At 45.5% G+C, this 21,688-nt stretch overlaps 1 protein-coding gene across 1 annotated transcript; it reads right to left on the reverse strand.

Annotated features, from left to right (window-relative positions):
• Positions 1-6,701: 6,701 nt before the first annotated feature.
• On the reverse strand, positions 6,702-17,988 carry CLEC17A (C-type lectin domain containing 17A). The gene is made up of 12 exons (XM_080672696.1): positions 17,885-17,988; positions 17,662-17,742; positions 15,952-15,984; positions 15,819-15,869; positions 15,698-15,736; positions 15,488-15,529; positions 14,708-14,848; positions 14,560-14,622; positions 13,176-13,271; positions 12,916-13,067; positions 10,594-10,703; positions 6,702-7,997 (listed from the first exon to the last, which is right to left on the reverse strand). Exons 1-12 carry the CDS (start codon positions 17,925-17,927, stop codon positions 7,865-7,867), a joined length of 984 nt encoding a protein of 327 aa, XP_080528822.1. The 5' UTR covers positions 17,928-17,988; the 3' UTR covers positions 6,702-7,864.
• Between the last annotated feature and the right edge of the window lie 3,700 nt (positions 17,989-21,688).

Here is a 21,688-nt window from a genome sequence, read left to right on the forward strand (position 1 = left end):
AATGCTTGTCCCTGGTTACCCAAATCATGACTGTTGCAAATACTTTTTGTAAATGAGAAGGTCCCTTTCATGGCCTTGTCTCAAGTTCTTTCTCTCACTCAACCCAAACTTGTTCTTTAAACTCATCCACTCCATCAGCTTTGCCTTCTTTCTTATCCAGGCTAGATCTCATGATCAACCAGATCAATTGATTCTCTCTCATACTTTCAGCATCTTTGCCTTCTCATTCCACACCTACCAGGTAAGACCCCAATCCAGGAGTGATCCAAAGATGGCAGGCACTGTGCATTGTCTATTCAGCAGCCATCACCACGTCATATGTTCCTTATTAACAGAAACTTGACTGTTTTAAGATTTGAGACAGCAATGTGCCTGAACACAAGGGGATTAGTTGGGATTGGTTTGAGCTGAATGATACTCAGCTAAAGGGAGATTACTTCCCTCCCTTAATGGACATTTGTCAATGTCCGTAAAACATTTTTTGTTTTCATGACTGGGGCAAAGTGGTGGAGGCCAGAAGTACTGATAAACACCCTACAGACAGACCACACACACAGAGCAGAGAATTATTCCTCTCCAAATGTCAGTAGGGCTGAGGTGGAGGAGCCCTGGTCCTAGCTAACCATAGTGACGGTATTCCCATTTGCTAAAGTTTGGCTCAGGATGTGCATTTGTACCAATTGTGACCAATAAAAAACATCCCCTGGAGCCCTAGCTGGTTTGGCTCAGTGGATAGAGCATTGGCTTGTGGACTGAAGGGTCCTGGGTTCGATTCCAGTCAAGGGCATATGCCTGAGTTGCAGTCTCCATCCCCAGTAGGGGGTGTGCAGGAGGCAGCCAATCAATGCTTCTCTCTCATCATTGATGTTTCTATCTCTCTCTCCCTCTCCCTTACTCTCTGAAATCAATAAAAATACATTTCTAAAGCAAAAATTTAAAAAAGAAAGAAAAAAAAAAAACACCTACTGGAAAATACTTTTACTCCTTGATAAAATAAGACAAATTTAAGGAGAGCCTGACCATGACCTCCGATTTTTGGCTACTTTAATAATATGATGCTTGCGGAAAACAGTGGAAAAATGGAAATAATCTGGGCTCTGACATTGTTGAGTTGCTGAGCCAACCCTTTTTCCTATATAAGACAAAATCCTTTTGTTAAGCCACTTTGGGCCAGAGGATCTGTGACTTGCAGCCCAAATCAGCCTTCTTTATGAACCAACCATGTTTCTTCTCCACTCTCCAACAAAGCAGTGAGATCCCAGAACCACTCAGCTTGGAACCGTTACAAATGTGTGCTTTCTGATCTAAACAAGACCCTCCATGCTACCTGACTCTTGCTTTTCCTATCCCTAGCCATCTTTCCCACACAGGGAGTTTCTGTTTTCACTTCCTTTCTCAATTCACATCACTTTTTTCCTTTCCATAGGTATAAAGCCTTGTCTTCTACTTAACAGAGATAATAAACATCAACTGATGGAAAGTCCCTCAATGTTCTGGCATCTCTTACAAATATACCCACATCCATACCTGTCCTTGCCTCATCGATGCCCATTGTTTCCCCCTTCGTTCTTCCGCAACAGCAAAGGGATCCCTCATCCTATTTAACGCTAACCCTTCCCTCTGTGCTTTAGAGCTCAGCCCCTCCCATCTCTTGAGCAGACCTTTCTCCATTATCTCCTCTCTCTCCTGAGTCTCCCATCTCTCTTACATTCTTTTTCTTACTTCTTCTCCGGTGGCATTTAAATATGATAAAGCTTACACAGCAAACTTTCCTCATAAAAAGCCAGATAATAAATATTTTAGACTTTTGGGGTCATATATAGTGATAGAGATGATGATGATAGATGACAGATATAGATGGATATAAATCAATAGATACACACATAATATATAGGGTGTTTCAAAAATGTATACACACACTTTAAAATGATCAAGGCAGTGCTTATTAAAATATATTTCATTTTCAAAATTGAGCTATCAGCTGTTAAAGTATGTATACATTTTTTGGAACATCCTGTATGTGGTATATGTGTAAAGGGATATACATGTATATCCCTTTAGAAATACAAAAAACTCAAAAAAATACAAAAACTCACTGGTCATACAAAAAAAGACTGCAGGCAGAATTTGCCATCCCACCCCACCACCACCACCAAACTATAGTTTGCTGTCCCTGTGCTAAAGAGAGAGAAATAGAAGACTCTAGGAAAATGGCCACCTGTATATGTTTCAATTCCCTCCAATCTATTCCCTATTGTATCTGCTCATTTGAACCAGAAGTCTGCTGGGGCCCTGGCAGATGGGTAGAAATCCCCAAAGAAAAATCTAGGGTTGAAAGGTCTCCCCATGCACCAGATGCAGAGTCCCAAAAGAAGCTGAAGAGTGCTCTAAGGTAAAGATCGGACACAGCTCATCCTAGGAAGAGTCTGAGCCAGGGGGTCATAGGCCTCCTGGGATAAGGTCAACATCACTCCCATGAGTGTGTGACTGATCCCTCTGGCCCCCAAGAACTCCAGGTAGGAAGTAAGGAGAGCAGGGAACAGAAAGGCACCTGCCTGGTGCACACATGGCCCCCCTGGGTAGAGAATCAGTCTCCTTCCATCACTTGGGAAGCTGCCACTGCTTGAAGTTCTCAACCCCCAGATCTGAGCACCAAAGGCAAATGAGAACCACGAGAGGCCCCAGAGGTCCCTGAAAAGAGGATAGTCTAACATAATGGACACCCAGCAAAATAGAGCTTCTGGAATAGACAGATCACTTCAAACAAGCATAATAAAAATACGAATGTAAAAAGATTAAAGTACAGCACCAAAAAGATCTAAATAAAATGGGAATAAATAAAAAGAGGAGTTTTGCTGGATGAATTAAAGAAGAGGATGATCACTGTCAAGGGCCAAATTAGTGGCTTGGAAGACCATGTGGAAGAAATATCTCAGAGCACAGAGCAAAATGCCAAAAGATGAAAAACATGAAGGGGAAAAAAATCAGTCTGGGAGACCCAAGAGATCTAATGTGGAATAACAGGGGTTTTGTAAAAGTAACAAAAGCATGCTCAGATCCCTTCTACCCCCCGAAATTCTCCCTGTTGCAATACACTATCCTTCTCTTTCTCTTCACAGCCAAAATTCTAGAAAAGTTTGCATTCTGCTGTCTCAACTCCCTCCCATCCTGTCACTGCTCAACTTGCTACAGTCTGACTTCTGCCCAATGTGCCCAAGAGTTGGTCAATGTCCCAAATGCTTCCTCAGTGCTAAGTGCACTCAGTCTCTTCTAACTTGACCAAACTTGATGTTGTCGGTCCCATTTTCTTCTTCTTTTTTTCTTTTTCTTTATCTAGTGCTTTTGGTTTTGTCTAGCTTTATTGAGGTACTAGAGGCCCAGTGCACAAAATTTGTGCACTGGGGAGGGGGTGTCCCTTAGCCCAGCCTGCACCCTCTCCAATCTGGGACCCCTCAAGGGATGTCCAACTGCCCATTTAAGCCCCATCCCAGTGGGCCTAAACGGGCAGTTGGACATCCCTCTCACAATCCAGGACTGCTGGCTCCCAACTGCTCACCTGCCTGCCTGCCTGATTGCCCCTAACCGCTTCTGCCTGCCAGCCTAATCACCCCCTAATCACGCTCCTGCCAGTCTGATCGACGCCTAACTGCTCCCCTGCCAGCCCGATTGCCCCTAACTGCCCTCCCCTGCAGGCCTGGTCCCCCCAACTGCCCTCCCCTGCAGGCCTGGTCCCTCCCAACTGCCCTCCCCTGCAGGCCTGGTCCCTCCCAACTGCCCTCCCCTGCAGGCCTGATCCCCCCCAACTGCCCTCCCCTACAGGCCTGGTCCCCCCCAACTGTCCTCCCCTCCAGGCCTGATTGCCTCTAACTGCCCTCCCTTGCATGCCTGGTCCCTCCCAACTGCCCTCCCCTGCTTATCTGATCGCCACAACTGCCCTCCTCTGCTGGCCATCTTGTCTCCACATGGGGGCGGCCATCTTTGACCACATGGGAGTGGCCATCTTGTGTGTTAGAGTGATGGTCAATTTGCATATTACCTCTTTATTATATATGATAATTAACAACTAAAAATTGTGTCTATTTAAAGTGTACAACATGATGATTTATCTACGTCTACTTTTCTCCTTAAGGCTTTCGCTTTTTTTTTTTTTTACTTCCCTGATACCACACTCTTTTTCCTATAAGAGTGGCAGCTCATCCTAGTTTTTCCAGGACTTATCCAGCTTTGACACTGAGAGTCCCACACTCCAGGAACCCCTCCATCCCAGGCAAACCAGAACCATGTCGCAAGCTCATCTTCCCCTGTCCAGTGATGTCTCAGTTTGGGTTTCCCAAAGAGCAAACTCTGAGACAAGGATTTCAATGCAAGTAGGTTATTTCAGAGGTGATCCCAAGAAACACCAGCAGGGGTGTAAAGAAGTGAGTCAGTAAGGAAAAGGCAGCCAGTACAAGATGCATCCAAGGATGTGTTATTGAGCGAGCTATTGCTGTAGGAAATGGGAGCTTAATACCAGCAGGGACCACTGGGCAGTCCGTGGGATGCTTATCTCAGAGACATCTCACCTGAGGGGTGAGGGAGCTGGTGTATATGCCCACTAAGTCCATGCTTTGGTAGGGTCTGTTCTGGTAAGTATTTTCCACCTGGCACTTCTCACCTGCCATGTGCCAAACCAGGTAGACTCTGGTGGCAACTGCTGGCCATTAGAAGTCACTGAAAGCGTGAGAATCAAGACTATAAGCGGGGTATGACAGCATCTGCTCCACACAAGATTTCGTTCTTTTTTTTTTCTTTTTAAAAATGTATTTTATTAACTTCAGAGGGGAAGAGAGAGGGATAGAAACATCAATGATAAGAGAGAATCATTGATCAGCTGCCTCCTGCACACCCCCTACTGGGGATCAAGCCTGCAATCCTGGCCTATGCCCTGACCGAGAATCAAACCGTGACTTCCTGGTTCATGGGCCGATGCTCAACCACTGAGCCACACCCATCGGGCAAGATTTCTTTCTTGACCAAAGAGAAGCTCTAAGAATTTCAGCAAGAGTTCATGAATCATCTAAATTTCAATGTGTTGTGTTCATAAGCTTTTTTTCCTTCTCCATCTCTAAGTAATGATAACTCCATCTTTTCTATTGCATAAGCTGAAAATCTGAAGGTCATCCTTTTCTCTTTCTCTCACACCCCATATTCAATCCTTCAAACAAATTAGCTGTGGCTTCAAGATAGAACCAGAATCCTTCCTACCTTCAAAATTAGCTCTTTGGTCCCCATCATCTATCACCTGCATTATGATAATAGCGCCAGGAGAGCCCCAGATTATTGTCATCAGACCTAGAAGTCAACTCTTGGTCTCTTATCTTAGCCCAGGATGTCTGTTCCTCCAAACCATGCTGTTCCTTTCCCATAATTGCCAGCTGAAACAAGAGCTACAAGGTCAGGGTCCTTAGAAATAACTCAAGTTTACAGACAGTCCCTCAGAAAGCAGCAGAGGTGCTACGGAAAGAGATCAACCACTGGAGGCACAGACTGAGTCCAAATATCAGTTCTGCCACTTACCCACTAAACATCAATGGACAAGCCATAACACCCCTCTGTGCTCAGTATTTCTAGCTATAAAATGGGGTTGGTCATTATTGCAACCTCACAGAGTCATCATAAAGATTAAATAAAAGCTCTGCATCTATCTAGCAAACAATACATGCTTGATAACCCATGTAGTAAAGGGAACTTCTTTCAGATTCATCTCTGTATCTGAAATTAGACAATCATGAGAGATGGGGAAGTGAAATAGGTTTGGGCCAACTCCATCTTGAACCCCCTAGCATGACTTGGAGACATGACCACAGAGCCCTGCTTCTCCTTTTCTCAACCCACATATTGGGGGAAACTGAAGTTTCCTCTTCTGAGATGCAAGTATTTCCTTTGACCCCAGATGAACAGTTGATTGAACCAATGGTCCCCTCGGTGAAGGGCTTGGAACAGGATGTTCCACTCTACAATCTATGGGCTATATGGAGGCTGGTTTCAGTACTGGTGAGGTGGGGACAGGTGTAAAAGTGGGGAAGGGAAACAAGTATAAAAGGAACAGAAAATGAAGTGAATGCCAACCTCCCCCACTGCCCACCCACCCTGCTCAGAGCCTCCTTTCTGAAATCACCTGATCTCAGTCAAAATAGGAACAATTCTATTAGTCATGGGCATTTGTTAATCAATAAATTAATTGACTTGGAGAATATCTACTCACCCCTGGATACAATTCAGGGATTGTCCAAATGAATTGCCATGTTGAGTTGTGCTCAGTTGGGGATAGTACCAGCTTTCTAGGGGATGTTTTTGATTGTCACAATGACTGGGGGAGTACCTCTGGCATTTAGTGTTAAAGGCTTAATTCTGCACCCCCAAAAATGTTCGTATGTTGAAGTGCTAACCCCCAGTACCTCAGAATATTACTGTGTTTGGAGATATGGTCTTTAAAGAGGTGATTAAGGGAAAATAAAGTCATTAGGGTGGGCCCTAATCCGATATGACTGGAATTCTTATTTAAAAAGATTAGGACATAGACATACACAGAGGGAAGACTATGTGAACACACAGAGAGAAGACAGCCAAGGAAACAAGTCTTACCAAAAACCAACCATGCCAACACCTTGATTTTGCACTTCCATTATCCAGAACTATGAAACGATATATTTTTGTTGTTTAAACCTGTGGTACTTTATTGTGGCAGCCCCAGAAAATTAACACAATAGACAAGGACCACACAATGAACTGGCATTTTTAGAAGCTCTAACATTGCAAGAGCTAATAGCCCCAGAATGTCCACTTGGCAGTAAAGTGAAATATTTCATCAAAGACCTTTACAAACTATGAATAGTTCAAAGGCACATGTGGGTAGGTATCTTCATTGCTGTCCTGAGGATCTGACCAAGTCATGGCCTGGCTTGGCCACACTGAGTGGAGAGTCTTGCCTTTCAACTAGTCAGCAGTTCCATGGGCCAAATCTTAGCAGAGGTCTGAATCCACCACCTAGCTTGGTCAAACCTCACCTGGGACATTGAGAAAATTGCTTGTCAAGAAGAATCTTGCCCCATCTTCTTGCCAGTAGCTTATCCACATCTGGTAGGCAGTAAGGGAGTCCAGCCCCAGTGCATCATGGTACAGAGGACCGAAGGTATTTTCATCTCTAGTCAATCAATGTCAGTCAGAGCCCCAAGGGCAAGCATCACTTCCTAAGTTCCGTGATCAAGGACTTGGTGAGTTTCCTCCAGATCCCAAAACTGGGAGACCATCACTCCAGCTCATCATCAGCTGTGAACTGAATGTGTGTGATCCCAAAAAAATCATATGTTGAAACCCAATCCCCAATTTGATGGCATTCAGAGTTGAGCCTTTGGGAGGTGATTAAGTCATGAGGGTAGAGTCCTCCTGAATGTGATTAATGCTCTTATAAAAGAAACTCCAGAGAATTCCCTTGTCCATTTTACAGCAAGAAGGTGGCATCTATGAACCAGGAAACAGGCCTTCCTACACCAAACACTGACTCTCCCTGCACCTTGATCTTGGGCTTCCAAGCTTCCAGAATTTTGAAAAATAAATTTCTGTTGTTTAGAAGCCATCCAGTCTGTGGTATTCTGTTATAGTAGCCTGAACACACTCAGACTCTATCCAATTGATCAAGCCCCCGAGTCCTCACCCTAGAAATTGCCTGACTTACACCTCAGGGAACTTGCTACATCCAAGCTGCTGGTTCGCCTTGGACGCACCCAAAACAGTTCCTAGAGAGGCAGGAAGGGCAGGAACTTCTCATCTCCAAGAATCAAGGGGCGCTCGGATATGGACCCCCACCCAGTCTCATCCCTGGGGCTCAACAGGAGCATTTCCGCTCACAAATCCAATACGTAGCTTTGTTGCAAGAGAGGTCATTCCAGCTGCCATGTTTGTTCATGCTGACACAGTCCTCATCATTCACGTTGTTAGGTTCCTCTGGTTCCCAGAAGCTGGAGAGAAGAAAAAGTGGGTGTGGGAGGGCTGAATAGGTGGAGCACAGGGTATTTTTCAGGACAGTGGCACTACCAGTCTACATGATATTGAGATTATGCATTTGTCAAAACCCATACAACACTTGAAGTGAACCCAAATGTAAAGTATGGATTTTAGTTAATAATAATGTGTCCATATTGATTCATCAATTTCAACAAATGTACTACACTAATGCAAGATGTTAATAATAGTAGAAGCTGGGTGTGGGAGAGTATATATATATATATATATATATATATATATATATGGCAAATTTCTGTACCTTCAGCCCAATTTTTCTGTAAATTCAAAAATAATTAAGCCCTGGCCAGTTTTTCTCAATGGTTAGAGTGTCAGCCCTCAGACCAAAGGTCCTAGGTTCAATTCACAGGCAAGGGCACATACCTCTGTTGAAGCTTCCCCAGCCCCAATAGGGGCACGTGTGGGAGACAATCAATTGATGTGTCTCTCTCACTTCAATGTTTCTCTCTCTCTCCCCCTCCTCCCTCCTTTCCACTCTCTCTCTAGAAAAAAAATGGAAAAAAATATCCTCGGTGAGCATTTTTTATATATATTTTATTGATTTTTTTACAGAGAGGAAGGGAGAGGAATAGAGAGTTAGAAACATCGTTGAGAGAGAAACATTGATCAGCTGCCTCCTGCACACCCCCTACTGGGATGTGCCCGCAACCAAGGTACATGCCCTTGACAGGAATCAAACCTGGGACCCTTCAGTCCGCAGGCCAATGCTCTATCCACTGAGCCAAACCAGTCAGGGCTTTAAAATAAAAAATCATTAAATCTATTGGTTTTTAAAAATCTATTGGGGAGAAAGGCCTTCATGGTACAAGGCTCTTTATTCTACCTGAATCACTTCTTCAGCCTCTCAGAATTACCTGAAGATACTGCATCATTCCCTTCATCCCAACTTGCCTGTCCTAGCTCAGCCCCACCTCCCTGTTCACCAGGCCAATCTCCTCCCTCTTGAATCTGTTCCCTGCATCTGGTCAGTATCTGCCTCCTTTTCCAAAGAACACTGCCTTTCCACTCTAATTCTCCCAACCTTCCAGGCATTGTAATGTCTTAGGTCACAGCAGATCTTTATTTGGTGATTCAGGTGCACATGACTTATTAAAGGACACCCAGGAGAGAGGGAGTGAGAGAAGCAGGATGGGGTAGGTGGTAGAAATGAGCAAGGATGTAAGTTCAGCTGAATCTAGCCTCGCCTTATCCCACAGGGAGCTCTGGAGAGTGAATAGCAACACTGAGTTATCCCAAGTTGAGACAAGGTGTCCAGCCTTCTCTTAGCCAGTCATTGGCTGTGGACTGACCCCAGTCGGAATAGGTGAGCAGGCTTCCATTCAGCTGAGGACAACTATCTGGAAAAAGCATAACTGTGACCCTGTAGCTACCAATGCCCCCCGATGGCATACAGGCATCTGAGCGGGGCACCCGCATTGCCATGTCATGCCATGCCATCTCTGTTTAGAGAGCTATGCCTCCTTCCAAGAATCTTTAATAAAAAGTGAGACCCCCAACCCAGCCGGCGTAGCTCAGTGATTGAGCGTCGACCCATGCACCAAGAGGTCAGGGTACAAGCCCACGTTTCAGGCTCAGTCCCCAGTAGGGGGCATGCAGGAGGCAGCCGATTGATGTTTCTATCTCCCTCTCCCTTCCTCTCTCTCTAAAAATCAATAAAAACTTATTTTAAAAAATGAAATCCCCAGACAAAACACTAATGTATGTAATATATAAAGAGCTCCTAGAAATCAATAGGAAAATGACCAAAATTCCAACATTAAAAAACACACAAAAGATATAAATAGATCATTCACAGAAATGTTAATACATATGGCTATTAAATATATGTGTTGTGTCATTATAAGAGAAATGCAAACTAATACTACATTGGGATTCCATATTTCATCTGTAATAAAACCAACAAAATTTCAAAAGTTTGATGAACATGTGGGTCAAAAAAACTATAGTCAAACTTCTGAGAGAATAAATTGGTATAATAGGTATGGGGAACAATTTGTTAATATTTATTTAAAATACAAATACATACACTCCTTTAGAAAGTAAAGTCTAGTGGCTAAGAGTATAGGCTTTGGAGCCAGGTTGGTTGGCACTGCCACCTGCCCGCTGTCTAACCTTGGGCAGGTTGCTTAACCTTTCTGTGCCTCAGTTTCCCCATCTCTAAAATGAAGATGATAATACGACTTTCCTTACAAAGATTAAATAAATGGGTTAGTATCTGTAGAGTGTAAAAAGAATGAGATCCTGCTAATCCTCTTCCTCTTGTCCTATAGCCACTCCATCTTTCTTTCCCCCCACCCCGCCACCCCCCAACCATCAGCCTGGGGACTGGATATATTTGAGCAGTTGTGTTAAAAGGTGCATATTATTGCAATGGAGGAAGATTAAAGAGGTACAAGGACCAGAACCCCTATCACAATAAAAGCACCCTGTGCCTCCCCTGTCTAGTCCAGCCTGGGATTCTAGAGAATCTCCTGGCTTGGACTGCACAAGGGCCCACAATGAGCAGAGAGCCCAAGAACTCTAGATACTTGCCTCAAAGTGACAGGAGACCCATCCAGCCACTTCCAGTGCCCTTCATGTTCCCTGTCGCTCAGCCCCAGCCAGTGCACCCGTGGAGAGCGGTGAGCCTTGACCACAAAGTTCTGTGAGTACAAACTCCATTCAGCCATCAATTCTTCTACACAACCCTCAGGATAAGGGTCTTCCCTCCCTCCTTTAGGGCTTTTAAATGCCACCCCCAAAGTCCCTCCCACACCCTGTGGCATCCAGAGCAAGATCAACACCTTCCTCCTACTTGAGCATGCGGGGTGGGAATAATTATGCTACTTTCTCACACGACCAGTGAACTGCTCTGAGTCTGTTTCCTCATCTTTAAAATGGAATAATAGTAGCTACTGCCTCCGAGGATTGTGGGAATTAAATGAGATAATAGCATAAAGTGCTCAAAACCGTGTCTGACACACAGTCAGTACTGTGACATCTTTGCATTTAGTATTATAACATACTAGAGGCTCGATGCACAAAATTCATGCAAGAATAGGCCTTCCTTCCCCTGGCTGCCGGCACCAGCTTCCCTCTGTCACCCAGGACCCGGACTTCCCTCTAGCCACCAGCAGGCACCTGGGACCCGGGCTTCCCTCGCAGCCCAGGCTTTCGTCCAGAAGGTGGTCCAGAAGGACGTCTAATTAGCATATTATGCTTTTATTATTATAGATAAGGGACACTTTAATAATAACCGATGTCTTGGCTTCCCTGGTACTTTCACCCCACCCTGCAGTCCTGATCTGCGTTCAGGCAGAAAAGGAATTCATTGCTTCAGAAAAAGAACGTGAGGGGGAAAGAAAGGCGAGGAATGGGGCTTCCTGCCTTCTTGTATTTCAAAAGCCCAAGCCTTTGGGAGAAAAGAAAGGACTTGGGCCAAAGACAAAAGATTAGGAAGAAAATATCATGATCAAAAACAACTCCTCTCACCCTAGCCAGTTTGGCTCTGTGGGTAGAGCGTTGGCCCACAGACTGAAGGGTCCTGGGTTCATTTCTGGTCTAGGGCATGTACCTTGGTTGCAGGCTCAATTGAGGTACATGCTTGAGGCAACCAATCATTGTTCACATAGATGTTTCTCTCTCTCTCTCTCTCTCTCTCTCTCTCTCTCTCTCTCTCTCTCTCTCTTCTCTCCTCCTCCTCCCCCACCCCCCGTCCCTTCCACTCTCTCTAAAAATCAATGGAAAAATATCCTCAGGTGATGATTTAAAAAAACACCTCCTCTCATGGCAAACTGATCTACAGTGAGAGAAACCAGATCACCAGATCAGTAGTTGCCTGGTGGGGGTGGGGAGATGAGTGGAAAAGGACCATGAGGGAACTCACTGAGGCGGTGAAAATGTTCTAAGTCCTGACTGGGTGGACAGGTACACGGGTGTATGCATATGTCAAAACAGGAAGTACATTTAGGATCTGTGTGTTTTACTATAGGCAAACCATACTCACTCACCCAATCTTATTACAGTACTAAGGTTCCCTAAAAGTTGGAGAGGAGATAATACAAAGGGAAAATAGTTGTAAATATATAGATACGATGGGTGCCAGAGAGAGGGGCTCTACATTCATCCCCAGTGAGTCTGCAGTGATGGCCAAAACTTGGGTTTGGAGACTCTAAAAAGTGGAGGGCACCTGGACCCTTGTCCCTAGGTAAAGCCCCAGAGAGGTGTCAGGAAACCAGAAAGACAAAAGTGTTGCTTGGCCTATCAAAATAGAACAGTGCCGCCCTGGCCAGTCTGGCTCAGTTGGTTGAGCATTGTCCCAAGCACCGAGAGGTCACTTGTTTGATTGCTGGTCAGGGCACAAGCCCAGATTGTGGGCTTGATTCCCAAGAGGGACCGTGCAGGAGGCAGCGATCAGTGTTTCTCTCTCTCCCTCTCTCTTCCTCTTTCTCTAAAAATCAATTTTAAAATTTTATTAAAAATAAAATAAAATGTTGACCTTCACCATGGGTTTTTCTTTTGGCATCAATTTTGTTTGGGATACAGTCTGGAGAATAGGACGTGTTGTTGCCTAAGACTAGGAAACTGAGACTTTCGAGAATAAGTAAACACAATTAGGATCTGAACTCAGGCAGAGCATACCCTCTTAACCTCTGCCTGATATCAGGTTAGTAAAAGCTTGCCATTATAAGTTTCAAAAGTGGGGACATAGGTGATACTTTCAACAATAAAGATTTTTTTAATACATAAATAAAAGTTTCAGTGGCTCAAAAGCAATTCCAATTTCTTCCCATCCAGGCCAGGGAAGGATGTGTAAGTCGGGGAGAGGAGCAGGCTGGCCCTGCTGATTCCTGGGGGTTTGGAGGGGTAGCTCACCTGCTCATCAATGCTATTAATGATGACCAAGTGAGAGTAATTCTCTTGGCAGAACTTTCGGGCTTCATCCCATGGCTTGGTGTTTGGGGAGAAGTAGTAACACTTGCCCTCAAAAGGGAGCCAGCCCTCAGGGCAGGTGACCCTGGCACAGCCTGGAAACAGGATAGACTGCAATGAGAATCCTTCCCATGATTTTGTGCAATCCTTCCCATGGCTCTGCCATGCCCCCATCTCAGGACAGTTCCCCAAGTCCCACTCACCTAATAAGCCCTGAAGTTCCATCAGAGACTGGTTGGTGTCAGCTCTTACTCGGTCAATGTCCTTCTTCAGGCCAGCAAGCCCCGCCATGCCAGTCACTGTCAGCAGGGAGGGACTGGAAGGTTAGAGACTCAAACCCCCATCTACCCACTCACCCACCACTAACTGCAGACACGGCAGAGAGCACACAAGCTGTGCTCCCCACTGCACCCACATTCTTGTTGGTGATATCAGGCCTGAACGGGCAGTCGGACAACCCTCGAGGGGTCCCAGATTGGAGAGAGTGCAGGCTGGGCTGAGGGACACCCCCCCCTCCCCCATGCACGAATTTTGTGCACCGGGCCTCTAGTAGAAAGATAAAGAGATAGAGATAGGGATAGAGATATATGACACATGTTATCCTTGACACCCTTCCCTCTCTCTCATTATCATTCCCAATCAATCCATCCCCAGATCTGGTGAATTTTATCTCCAAAATCTTTCTACTTCACACAGTTCTCTCCATCCCCACAGCTACAACCCTCACCCAAGCTATTATCAACTCTCACCTTCCAAATACACCATCCTTCTCCCTTGTATTTAAACAGTGTTGCCTCCTACCACAGACCCTTTGCACATGCCTGAGACTCTCAACCCCTCACCTGGTTAATTCCCTCTCTTCCTTCACACAGTGGCAATACCATTCCTTAGGGAAGCCCTGTATGATCCTCCCAAAGATAAGGTCAAGACTCCTTGTTAGACTTTTTCATAGAATCAACTTCCTCTTCCTTTAGACTATTCATCAAAGTTTGAAATTTTATACTCATGTAGGTGATAATTTGGTAAATGGCTGTTTATGCCTGTACTATACAACAGAAATAAAATGTGAGCCACATGGGTAATTTTAAATTTTCTAGGAGCCATGTTTTTAAAGTCAAAAGAAACAGATAAAATTACTTTGAATGCTATACTTATTTATCTCAATCTATCCAAAATATTATCATTTCAATGTGTGATCAATATTAAAGGGTTATTATTATTAAGATACTTCACTTTTTTGTAGCAAGGCTTTGAAATCAGTGTGCATTTTAGACTTACAGCACATCTCAGTTCAGAATGAGCACATTTCAAGTACTCAGCAGCCACAGTGACTCATGACCACCATATTGGGCAGTTGAGGTCTAGACACACACCCGCACGCACGCACGCACGCACACACACACTCCACAGGAACAGGGACAGGGACTATGTTTAATGAGTTCACCATCCTACCCACCCAACCCCTAACCCTGGTACCTGGGGAAGTCCCTGGCAAAGATGGGGCTGGGGATTGGTCGTGGAGCTGGGTTTGAGGATCATGTTGATGTTCAGTATGCATGGCATGAAGGGATGATTGGAAGCACTCACCATTTGCTTGCCATGCCATCTGCTGAAAGGTTAACATCTTCAGTTCTTCCACCACCACCTGGTCTATGAGAAGAAGTCCAGCTTGAGCCCAAGTCCTCCTGTACCCCATCCCCAATCTCTCCACATGCCCCATCCTCACCCTACTCACACTTAATCAGGGTTACAGCCAGACCAGTGCAACCCAGGAACAGTGACACCACCACCAGAAGACACAGGAAAACCATCCATCTCTCCTCCTGGTAGCACCCAGGACCCGCAGATTTCTGACTGACCCAGGGCACTGGAGTTGCTGGGGGTGAGAATGAGGACAGAGAGACCAATACTGGTGCTTGAGAATGTGAGGAAAGGATCCTTGAACTTTTCTCCAAAAGCAAGGGGACAGAGATCTGTGGTTCTGACTGTATCACCAGATGGGGCCAGCAAGAGAGTGTTAGGGAAAGCAAACCCTGAAGAAACCCAGAGCATCTATGGAACACTTACTGTGTGCCAAGCATCCTCTTGCAGCCTTATTACCTTACTGGATCCTCACCCATATGACATAGATATATCATTCCCATTTTGCATATGAGTAGACTGAGAGGTCATGCATGACTTGGACCCCGCTCTGCCCTTAACCCCTATGATGCATTGTATTCTGCTCTCCAGCAGCACCTTCCCAAGCTGCTCTCCATTCAGGGAAGCCTGTGAACACTTGCATTTGGGGCAGAGAATGTTTCCTGTACCTTAAATGCAAGCAGGAGGTGGACCCCAAAGAGTACCCAGCAGACACCCTGAGCCCCTGGGGATCTAGTACAGACTCAGGGAGAAGTATCTTCTGAGAGCAAACATTTCTGTGCCCTATAGTCACACTCCAGAACTATAGGTCTGACTCAAATACTTTGGCCACTGTGAGAGGAAAAATAGGAGAACATATGGAGAACTGACTTACTGGCTTGGGATGGCTGGAATGGAGGAAGCTCGAGAGAAATTCCTGGGAAAAGGGGGAAGAAAGTTTTATTAAGAAGTTGCTGACTCTGTCTTCCAAGATTAACAAGCCTTTACCCCCTCTGATTTGCTTTCTGGTCAGAATTGGGGGACTGGAGGAAGGACTTCCACATGTCCCCTCTCAGACTTCTTGAACGGCCTTCTCATGGCTCACCCAGTTGAGATGTGCTGGTGACAGGGGTGAGGTCCAGGCCTGGAGGGGATCAGAAAGATAATAATCATGTAGAGCAGATCGTCAGCCAGGTGAACACAAAGGTGTAGCCCTAGATTCGCACCTGTGGTTTTCAGGGGCTTGCTGGAAAGTGGGTGAGTTTCTGCTTTTATTCCTGAGGAGGAAGGAAAGGTTGCTCAAGATCAGAGCAGTGTAAAGCCAGCACTGGGTCTCCTGTACCCCGAGCCCCAGCTCACCTGCCTTTGGAGGCCTTGGTGGAACCACTGAACCTGAAAAAGAGAAGCTCAGAGTTAGAGCTGACCTGTGGATGAAAATGAGATCACAGGCAGTGGTGAAAACAAGATTGAGATTGTAATGGATGGGATTGGGCTTGAGAATAAAATTGGGGTTGGAGAGAGGAACAGGATTAAGATACAATGACCAACCATCCTGGATTACCCAGGATTTTCCAAGTTTTAAAACTGAAAGTCCCACATTCCAGAAAATCTTTCATCCCTGGGCAAACTGTGACAGTTGGTCACCCTAAGTTAAAGACACAGTTAAGTTTAGGGGTGGGAATGAAGTTAAGGTTAGGGTTGGCATGAGGATTTGAATTGAGATGAGGATTGGGTTGAAGATGGGTCAGGGATACTGATGGGCATTGGAGTAGGGCTGTGATTCAGGAAATGGTTGAGATGGAGAATGGGGTCTTAGTTGTGTTGGAGGATGGGGAAGAAGTTGAACTGGGATGAACTTGGGTTTGGAAAAAGGGAAGAATTTGAGGTTGGATTGTAGTTGTGTTGGAGCATGGTGATGGCATTGTATTTAGAAATGGAGATGGGGATGGAGATATAGCCGTACTTGGAGATGGGGAGGGGGCTAAATGGGGGAAGGGATGACCCTGTAGACTGGGTTTGAGAATCATCTTAGGACCAGGTTGGAGTTGGAGATAAGCAGTCAAATAGCAGAGTCAAGCCTGGCTGGTGTGACTCAGTTGGTTGGGCATTGTCCTGTGCACCAAAAGTTTGCTGGTTTGATTCCTGGTCAGGGCATGTGCCCAGGTTGTGGGCTCGATCCCTGGTAGGGGGCATACAGGAGGCAGCCAATTGATATTTTCCTCTCACATTGATGTTTCTCTCTCCCTCTCCTTTCTGTTCTCTCTAAAGATCAATAAAAAAATATTTTTAAAAAATATTCTATCAATGGCAAATACATTAAAAACAAAACAAAACAGCAGAGTTCAGTTTACCTCCCACCTCATCCCGAGCCCCACAGAGCCCTGAGACCTCTCAAGTTGGCCCCAGTCTGGACACAAAAGTGGAGAATATGGAGCCTCATCCCACATGGAATGACCCCTGTCCAAGGACACCAAGGCAACACAGTCAGCCCTCAGGGAAACTTCCAAAACCTCCACTTTTATACCCACTTATCAGACTCTTATTGATTCCCAAGCCAGGTGTGGACCACCCAAGTCTGAAGGCAAATCTGACCCTAGGTGTCAGAATGCTAGGAGGTTGGGGAGCCAACAGTCCACTCTCAGTTTCTCAAACACTGGCTTTCATATCTTGGGATCTTTGCATCCACCAGTTCTCTTCTGGGCTTCTCTTCCTTACAAACTCCTACTCATCCGTAAGTCCTACTCCAGCGTCCTCTCTTCTGACCCCCAATCTTCCTACCATTGCAGGCTGAGCCCTCCATTTCTCTCCCAATTTCCCCAATCTCTGGTTTATCCCTGTTCAGATATGCTAACCTGAGGTTGTTCCCAGAACTGATTTCCCCACCAGCCCTGAGATATCATCAAGGGCAGTGCAGAGGCATGAGTACTCCCACCATCAGAGTGCCCGGCATGGGCCGAATACACAGGAAGCTGACTATGTGTCTACAAAGCCCAGCTAGTGTCCTCTGGATACCTAGCTCCCCCTCCAGCCCACACATCTCTTCACCTAGCCTCTGGTAAGTCCTCTTACCTGGCTTGGGAGGAAGGTCCTTGTAGGATGGTGCCATGTTCTCATAATCATCATCATCATCATCATCATCCTCTCTGGTCCCTTCCAGAGGAAAGGTAAGTGAGCACCCAGCCCATTTCCACCTCTGTCCCTCAGGCCCAAGTTTTCAGCCCCAGGATAGAGAGGCTGTAACCTGGGTCCTGACCACCCCTGGCCTCCAACCCAAGTCTGATCAGGGCTGTACCTGGAAGGTCCCGGCACCCAGAGTTAGTATACAGGATATGCATGGCTGTAGCTAACACAAGAGACTGAGAAGGTGCATCCAGAGCCTTCAAGCTCTGCCCCCTGTCCTTCCTTCTCAGGTTTCTCAGTTCCCTTTTTTAAGAGAAGTACATGCAAATCCATCTTGAGGGGAACTACCCCAGACCACACACACCTTTCTCCCCAGTATCAATTCATGCATAGAATTGACAGAAACAACAGCCCTCTCACTTGAGTTCCTTCAGAGTGCCAAGCCCTGGGTGGAAAAGATTGACAAGCTCCTTCCTCCATGGAACTTTCCATCAAGACAGGAGAACAATCAACCAGTAAAGAAATATAAAAATAAATGCTATAGTTTTTATCTTATTTCCCATTGTGACTAAACATTATTTTAATAAAACATGGTAATGGGATAGGATGGGGGCTAATGTAGAGAGGTATCAGGGAAGGTCTCCTGGAGGTTGTAACATCTGTAACAAGATGTTAAAGTGACAGATGCTAAGTACTCCCACATTCCTAAGTGAAGTGCTAGGACACTGGATCATTGTCCTATGACTGCATTAAAAATTACCCCAACATTTAGTGACTTAAAACAACAATAGCACTTTTCTCATATGTCCTGTGGTTCAGGAATGCAAGAGCAGCTTAGCTGGGTGGTTCTGGCTTGGAATCTCTCACTTGTTTGCAGTCAATTTGTTGACCAGGGCTGCAATCATCTGAAGGCTCAACTGGGGCTAAAAAAAAAAGCCTCTTCCAAGATGGAGCCTTCACATGACTTTTTGGAAAGTCCACTGTTCCTCACCATGGGAGCCTCCACAAAGGGCTGATTGGTTGTCCTCACCACATAGTGGAGGCTAAGGTAGAAACCACAGTGCCATTTATGGTCTAAACCTACAATCCCAAATTATGATCTCCACTATCTCTATTTGTCAAATGGACCACCTGTGAGTCATTGTGGAAGGAGACTGCACAAGGGTGTGAATACCAAGATGCAAGCATCATTAGGACCATCTTTAAAGCTGGCTACTACAGTCATATTTACAGAACTTGCAAATAACGTTTTCACACTTAGTTTGACCTTGGTGGGTATTTAAAAAGGAAAAGTTGAAGAGAGAAAGAGGTCTACCTATCCCATGGGAAAGCCAAAAGATGAGGTTTTGACTCACATCCAAAACAGCATGAAGTGAAAGATAGACAGAAAAAAAGGGCTGCCGTAGGAGTGGTTGCCTCTTTTGGTACAGCAAGGACATGGAAGTTTCCTGTGATCAAACTGAAATAACCAGCCTGAAGCTATTTGGAGAACCCTGCTCAAGAGGGCAGCTGACCTGTATTTCTCAAAAGGACTGCCATTGGCCTTTGGGCCCAACAGCCTTAGAATTATCTATGGCTCCTCTCTTCTCTCTCATTCCATGGCTATGGCAAAGAGAATTTTCAAAAGCATATCTTATGTCCTGCATGGTCTTATGAAATGTGACCTTGGTGCTACTTAAGGAATGGAGTCTAATTCTCTTCCCACTAAATCTGGACTGGCCTTAGTCTCTTATAACCAACAGAATGCTGTGGAAGTGACATCTGCCACGCAGCTTCCACCTGGGTCTGTCAGAACATGTGCACCCAGAGCCATGTCGTGAGAAAGCCTAAGCCACATGGAGGTCACAGGAAGGTGCTCCACTCAAAAGTCTCAGCTCAACCCAGGTGCCAAAGATTCTAGCCCCCAAGACATCTGTCGCCTTCAGCCCTATGAGTCTTCCTCTCTTCTGGTCAAATGTTAGTAAGTCTGGTTGGCTCTGCCTTCACAATATATCCAGCATCTGAGCCCTTCTCACCTCCTGGTCTGAGCCACCATCATCTTTCACCTGAATTACAGTCATAACCTCCACCTTGGTCTACCTGCTTCCCCCTTTGTCCTCAAGATAGTCAAACTAATAAAAGCAGAAAGTAGGAGCAGAGAGGTGGTTGCCAGGGGCCAGAGGAAGAGGAAAATGGGGAGATGTTTATCAAGGGTTACAAAGCTTCCGGTATACACGATGAATAAGTGCTGGGGAACTGTGGTGTAAGCAATGTGACTAGTTGACAATATTGTATTGTGTACTTGAAATTTGCTAAGAAGGTAGATCTTGAGTGTTCTCCCTACAAAAAAAAAGGAAAATGGTAACTGTGAGGTGATGAATATGTTAGTTGGCTTGGTTGTGGTGAATATTTTACAATGCATATGTACATTGGGTCATCAGATTATGCATCTTAAATATATACAATTTTTGAACCTCAATAAAGCTGGAAGAAAAGCAAACAATAGCTTGTCTTGATTTAAACTTTTGCTATTTTGTTCATCATGGATTTTTTCATTTATTTTTATTTTTTAAATATTTTATTAGTATATAATTTATCTAGAGGAGGGAGAAGTCTAAAATAAAGGTGTCAGCAGGGTCATGCTCTCTCTGAAGGCTCTGGGCGGGGAACCTTCCTGACTCTTTCAGCTTCTGGGGGCTCCTGGCATCCCTTGGCTTGTGGCCGCATCACTCCAATCTTTGCCTCTGTCTAAACATGGCCTTCTCTCTGTGTGTCTCTGTGTCTCAATCTTCCTCTCCCCTTTTTTTTTATCCTCACCTGAGGATATTCTTTCCATCAATTTTTAGAGAATGAAAAAAATTGGGGAGGGGGGGGACAGAAACAGAGACAGAGACAGAGACAGAGAGAAACATCGACATGAGAGAGACACATCAATTAGTTGTCTCCTGCACGCACCCCAACCCTCTGGTTTGTGAACCGACACTCTAACCCTTGAGCCACACCAGTCAGGGCTCCCTCTCCTTTCTCTGAAGCTAGATGCCATAGTGGTACCCTTGAAGACACAGGAAGAGGCCATGAGATCAGGAAGGCAGTTCTCCCTAGCAAGGAAGGCAAGAAAATAAACTCTTCCATGAGACTCTCTGAGGGAAGGTAGCCCTGCTGATAACTTGGTTCAAGCCAAATGAAATAATTTGAATTTCTGCCCTCCAGAGCTATAAAAGAATTAAGTTCTGTTGTCTTGAATCACTAAATTTGTGATAATTTGGTATAATAATCATAGGAAACTATTACATACCCCGAAGAACAATACCCCAATTCCCCTTTGTAGGGGCTTTCCACTACCAATAAAAGGAAACACAACTCAGGTTGGCTTCAACAACAAGGAAATCCCATCCAGCCCACGTTCAGACTAGAGTAGCAGGCTGAGGTGCTGTGACAGAGATTCGGAACAAGAGTGGCTTCCACAAAACAGAATTTATATCTCAACTCACAGTCTCAGTGTTGGCAATCAGCAGTCTTGACAAGTGGAAAGCTGTCCCCAACACAGAGGGAGGTGGGTGGCCCCAGGCCTAGCTGAGCAAGTAGGGGCAGCAGACTAGCCTCCCTTTCCAGAGAAAGCTAACCTGGGGCCAGGCTGTCCCCTGTTACAATGAATGATGAGGATGGTCTCATTCTGCCGTTGGGAAAGTCTGAGAAGGAAGGAAGAAAGAGCTGTTCACCCAGCAAACACCCGTGGAGCACACAGGGGGAGCATATGCGTGGTTTTGGGGGGGTCATCGAAGAGAGAGGACAGAGATAGGAGTGGGGTACACCAGCCAAGAGGATCAATAGCATCTCTGCCTATCAAGGGCGTCTTTTGAGGGAAATGGCCCTGGAGCAAGGTAAGTGCAGTGGATGGACTCACTGTGTGGGAGTGATGGCCACATGGCCTAGGCCCTAGGCCATCCCTCAGGGCCTGGCTCACAGTAGGCACTGAGGAACTGGCAGTAGAATCCAG

This window comes from Plecotus auritus, assembly GCF_963455305.1.
Source record: "Plecotus auritus genome assembly, chromosome: 6".
NCBI classification, from domain to species: Eukaryota; Metazoa; Chordata; class Mammalia; order Chiroptera; family Vespertilionidae; genus Plecotus; species Plecotus auritus.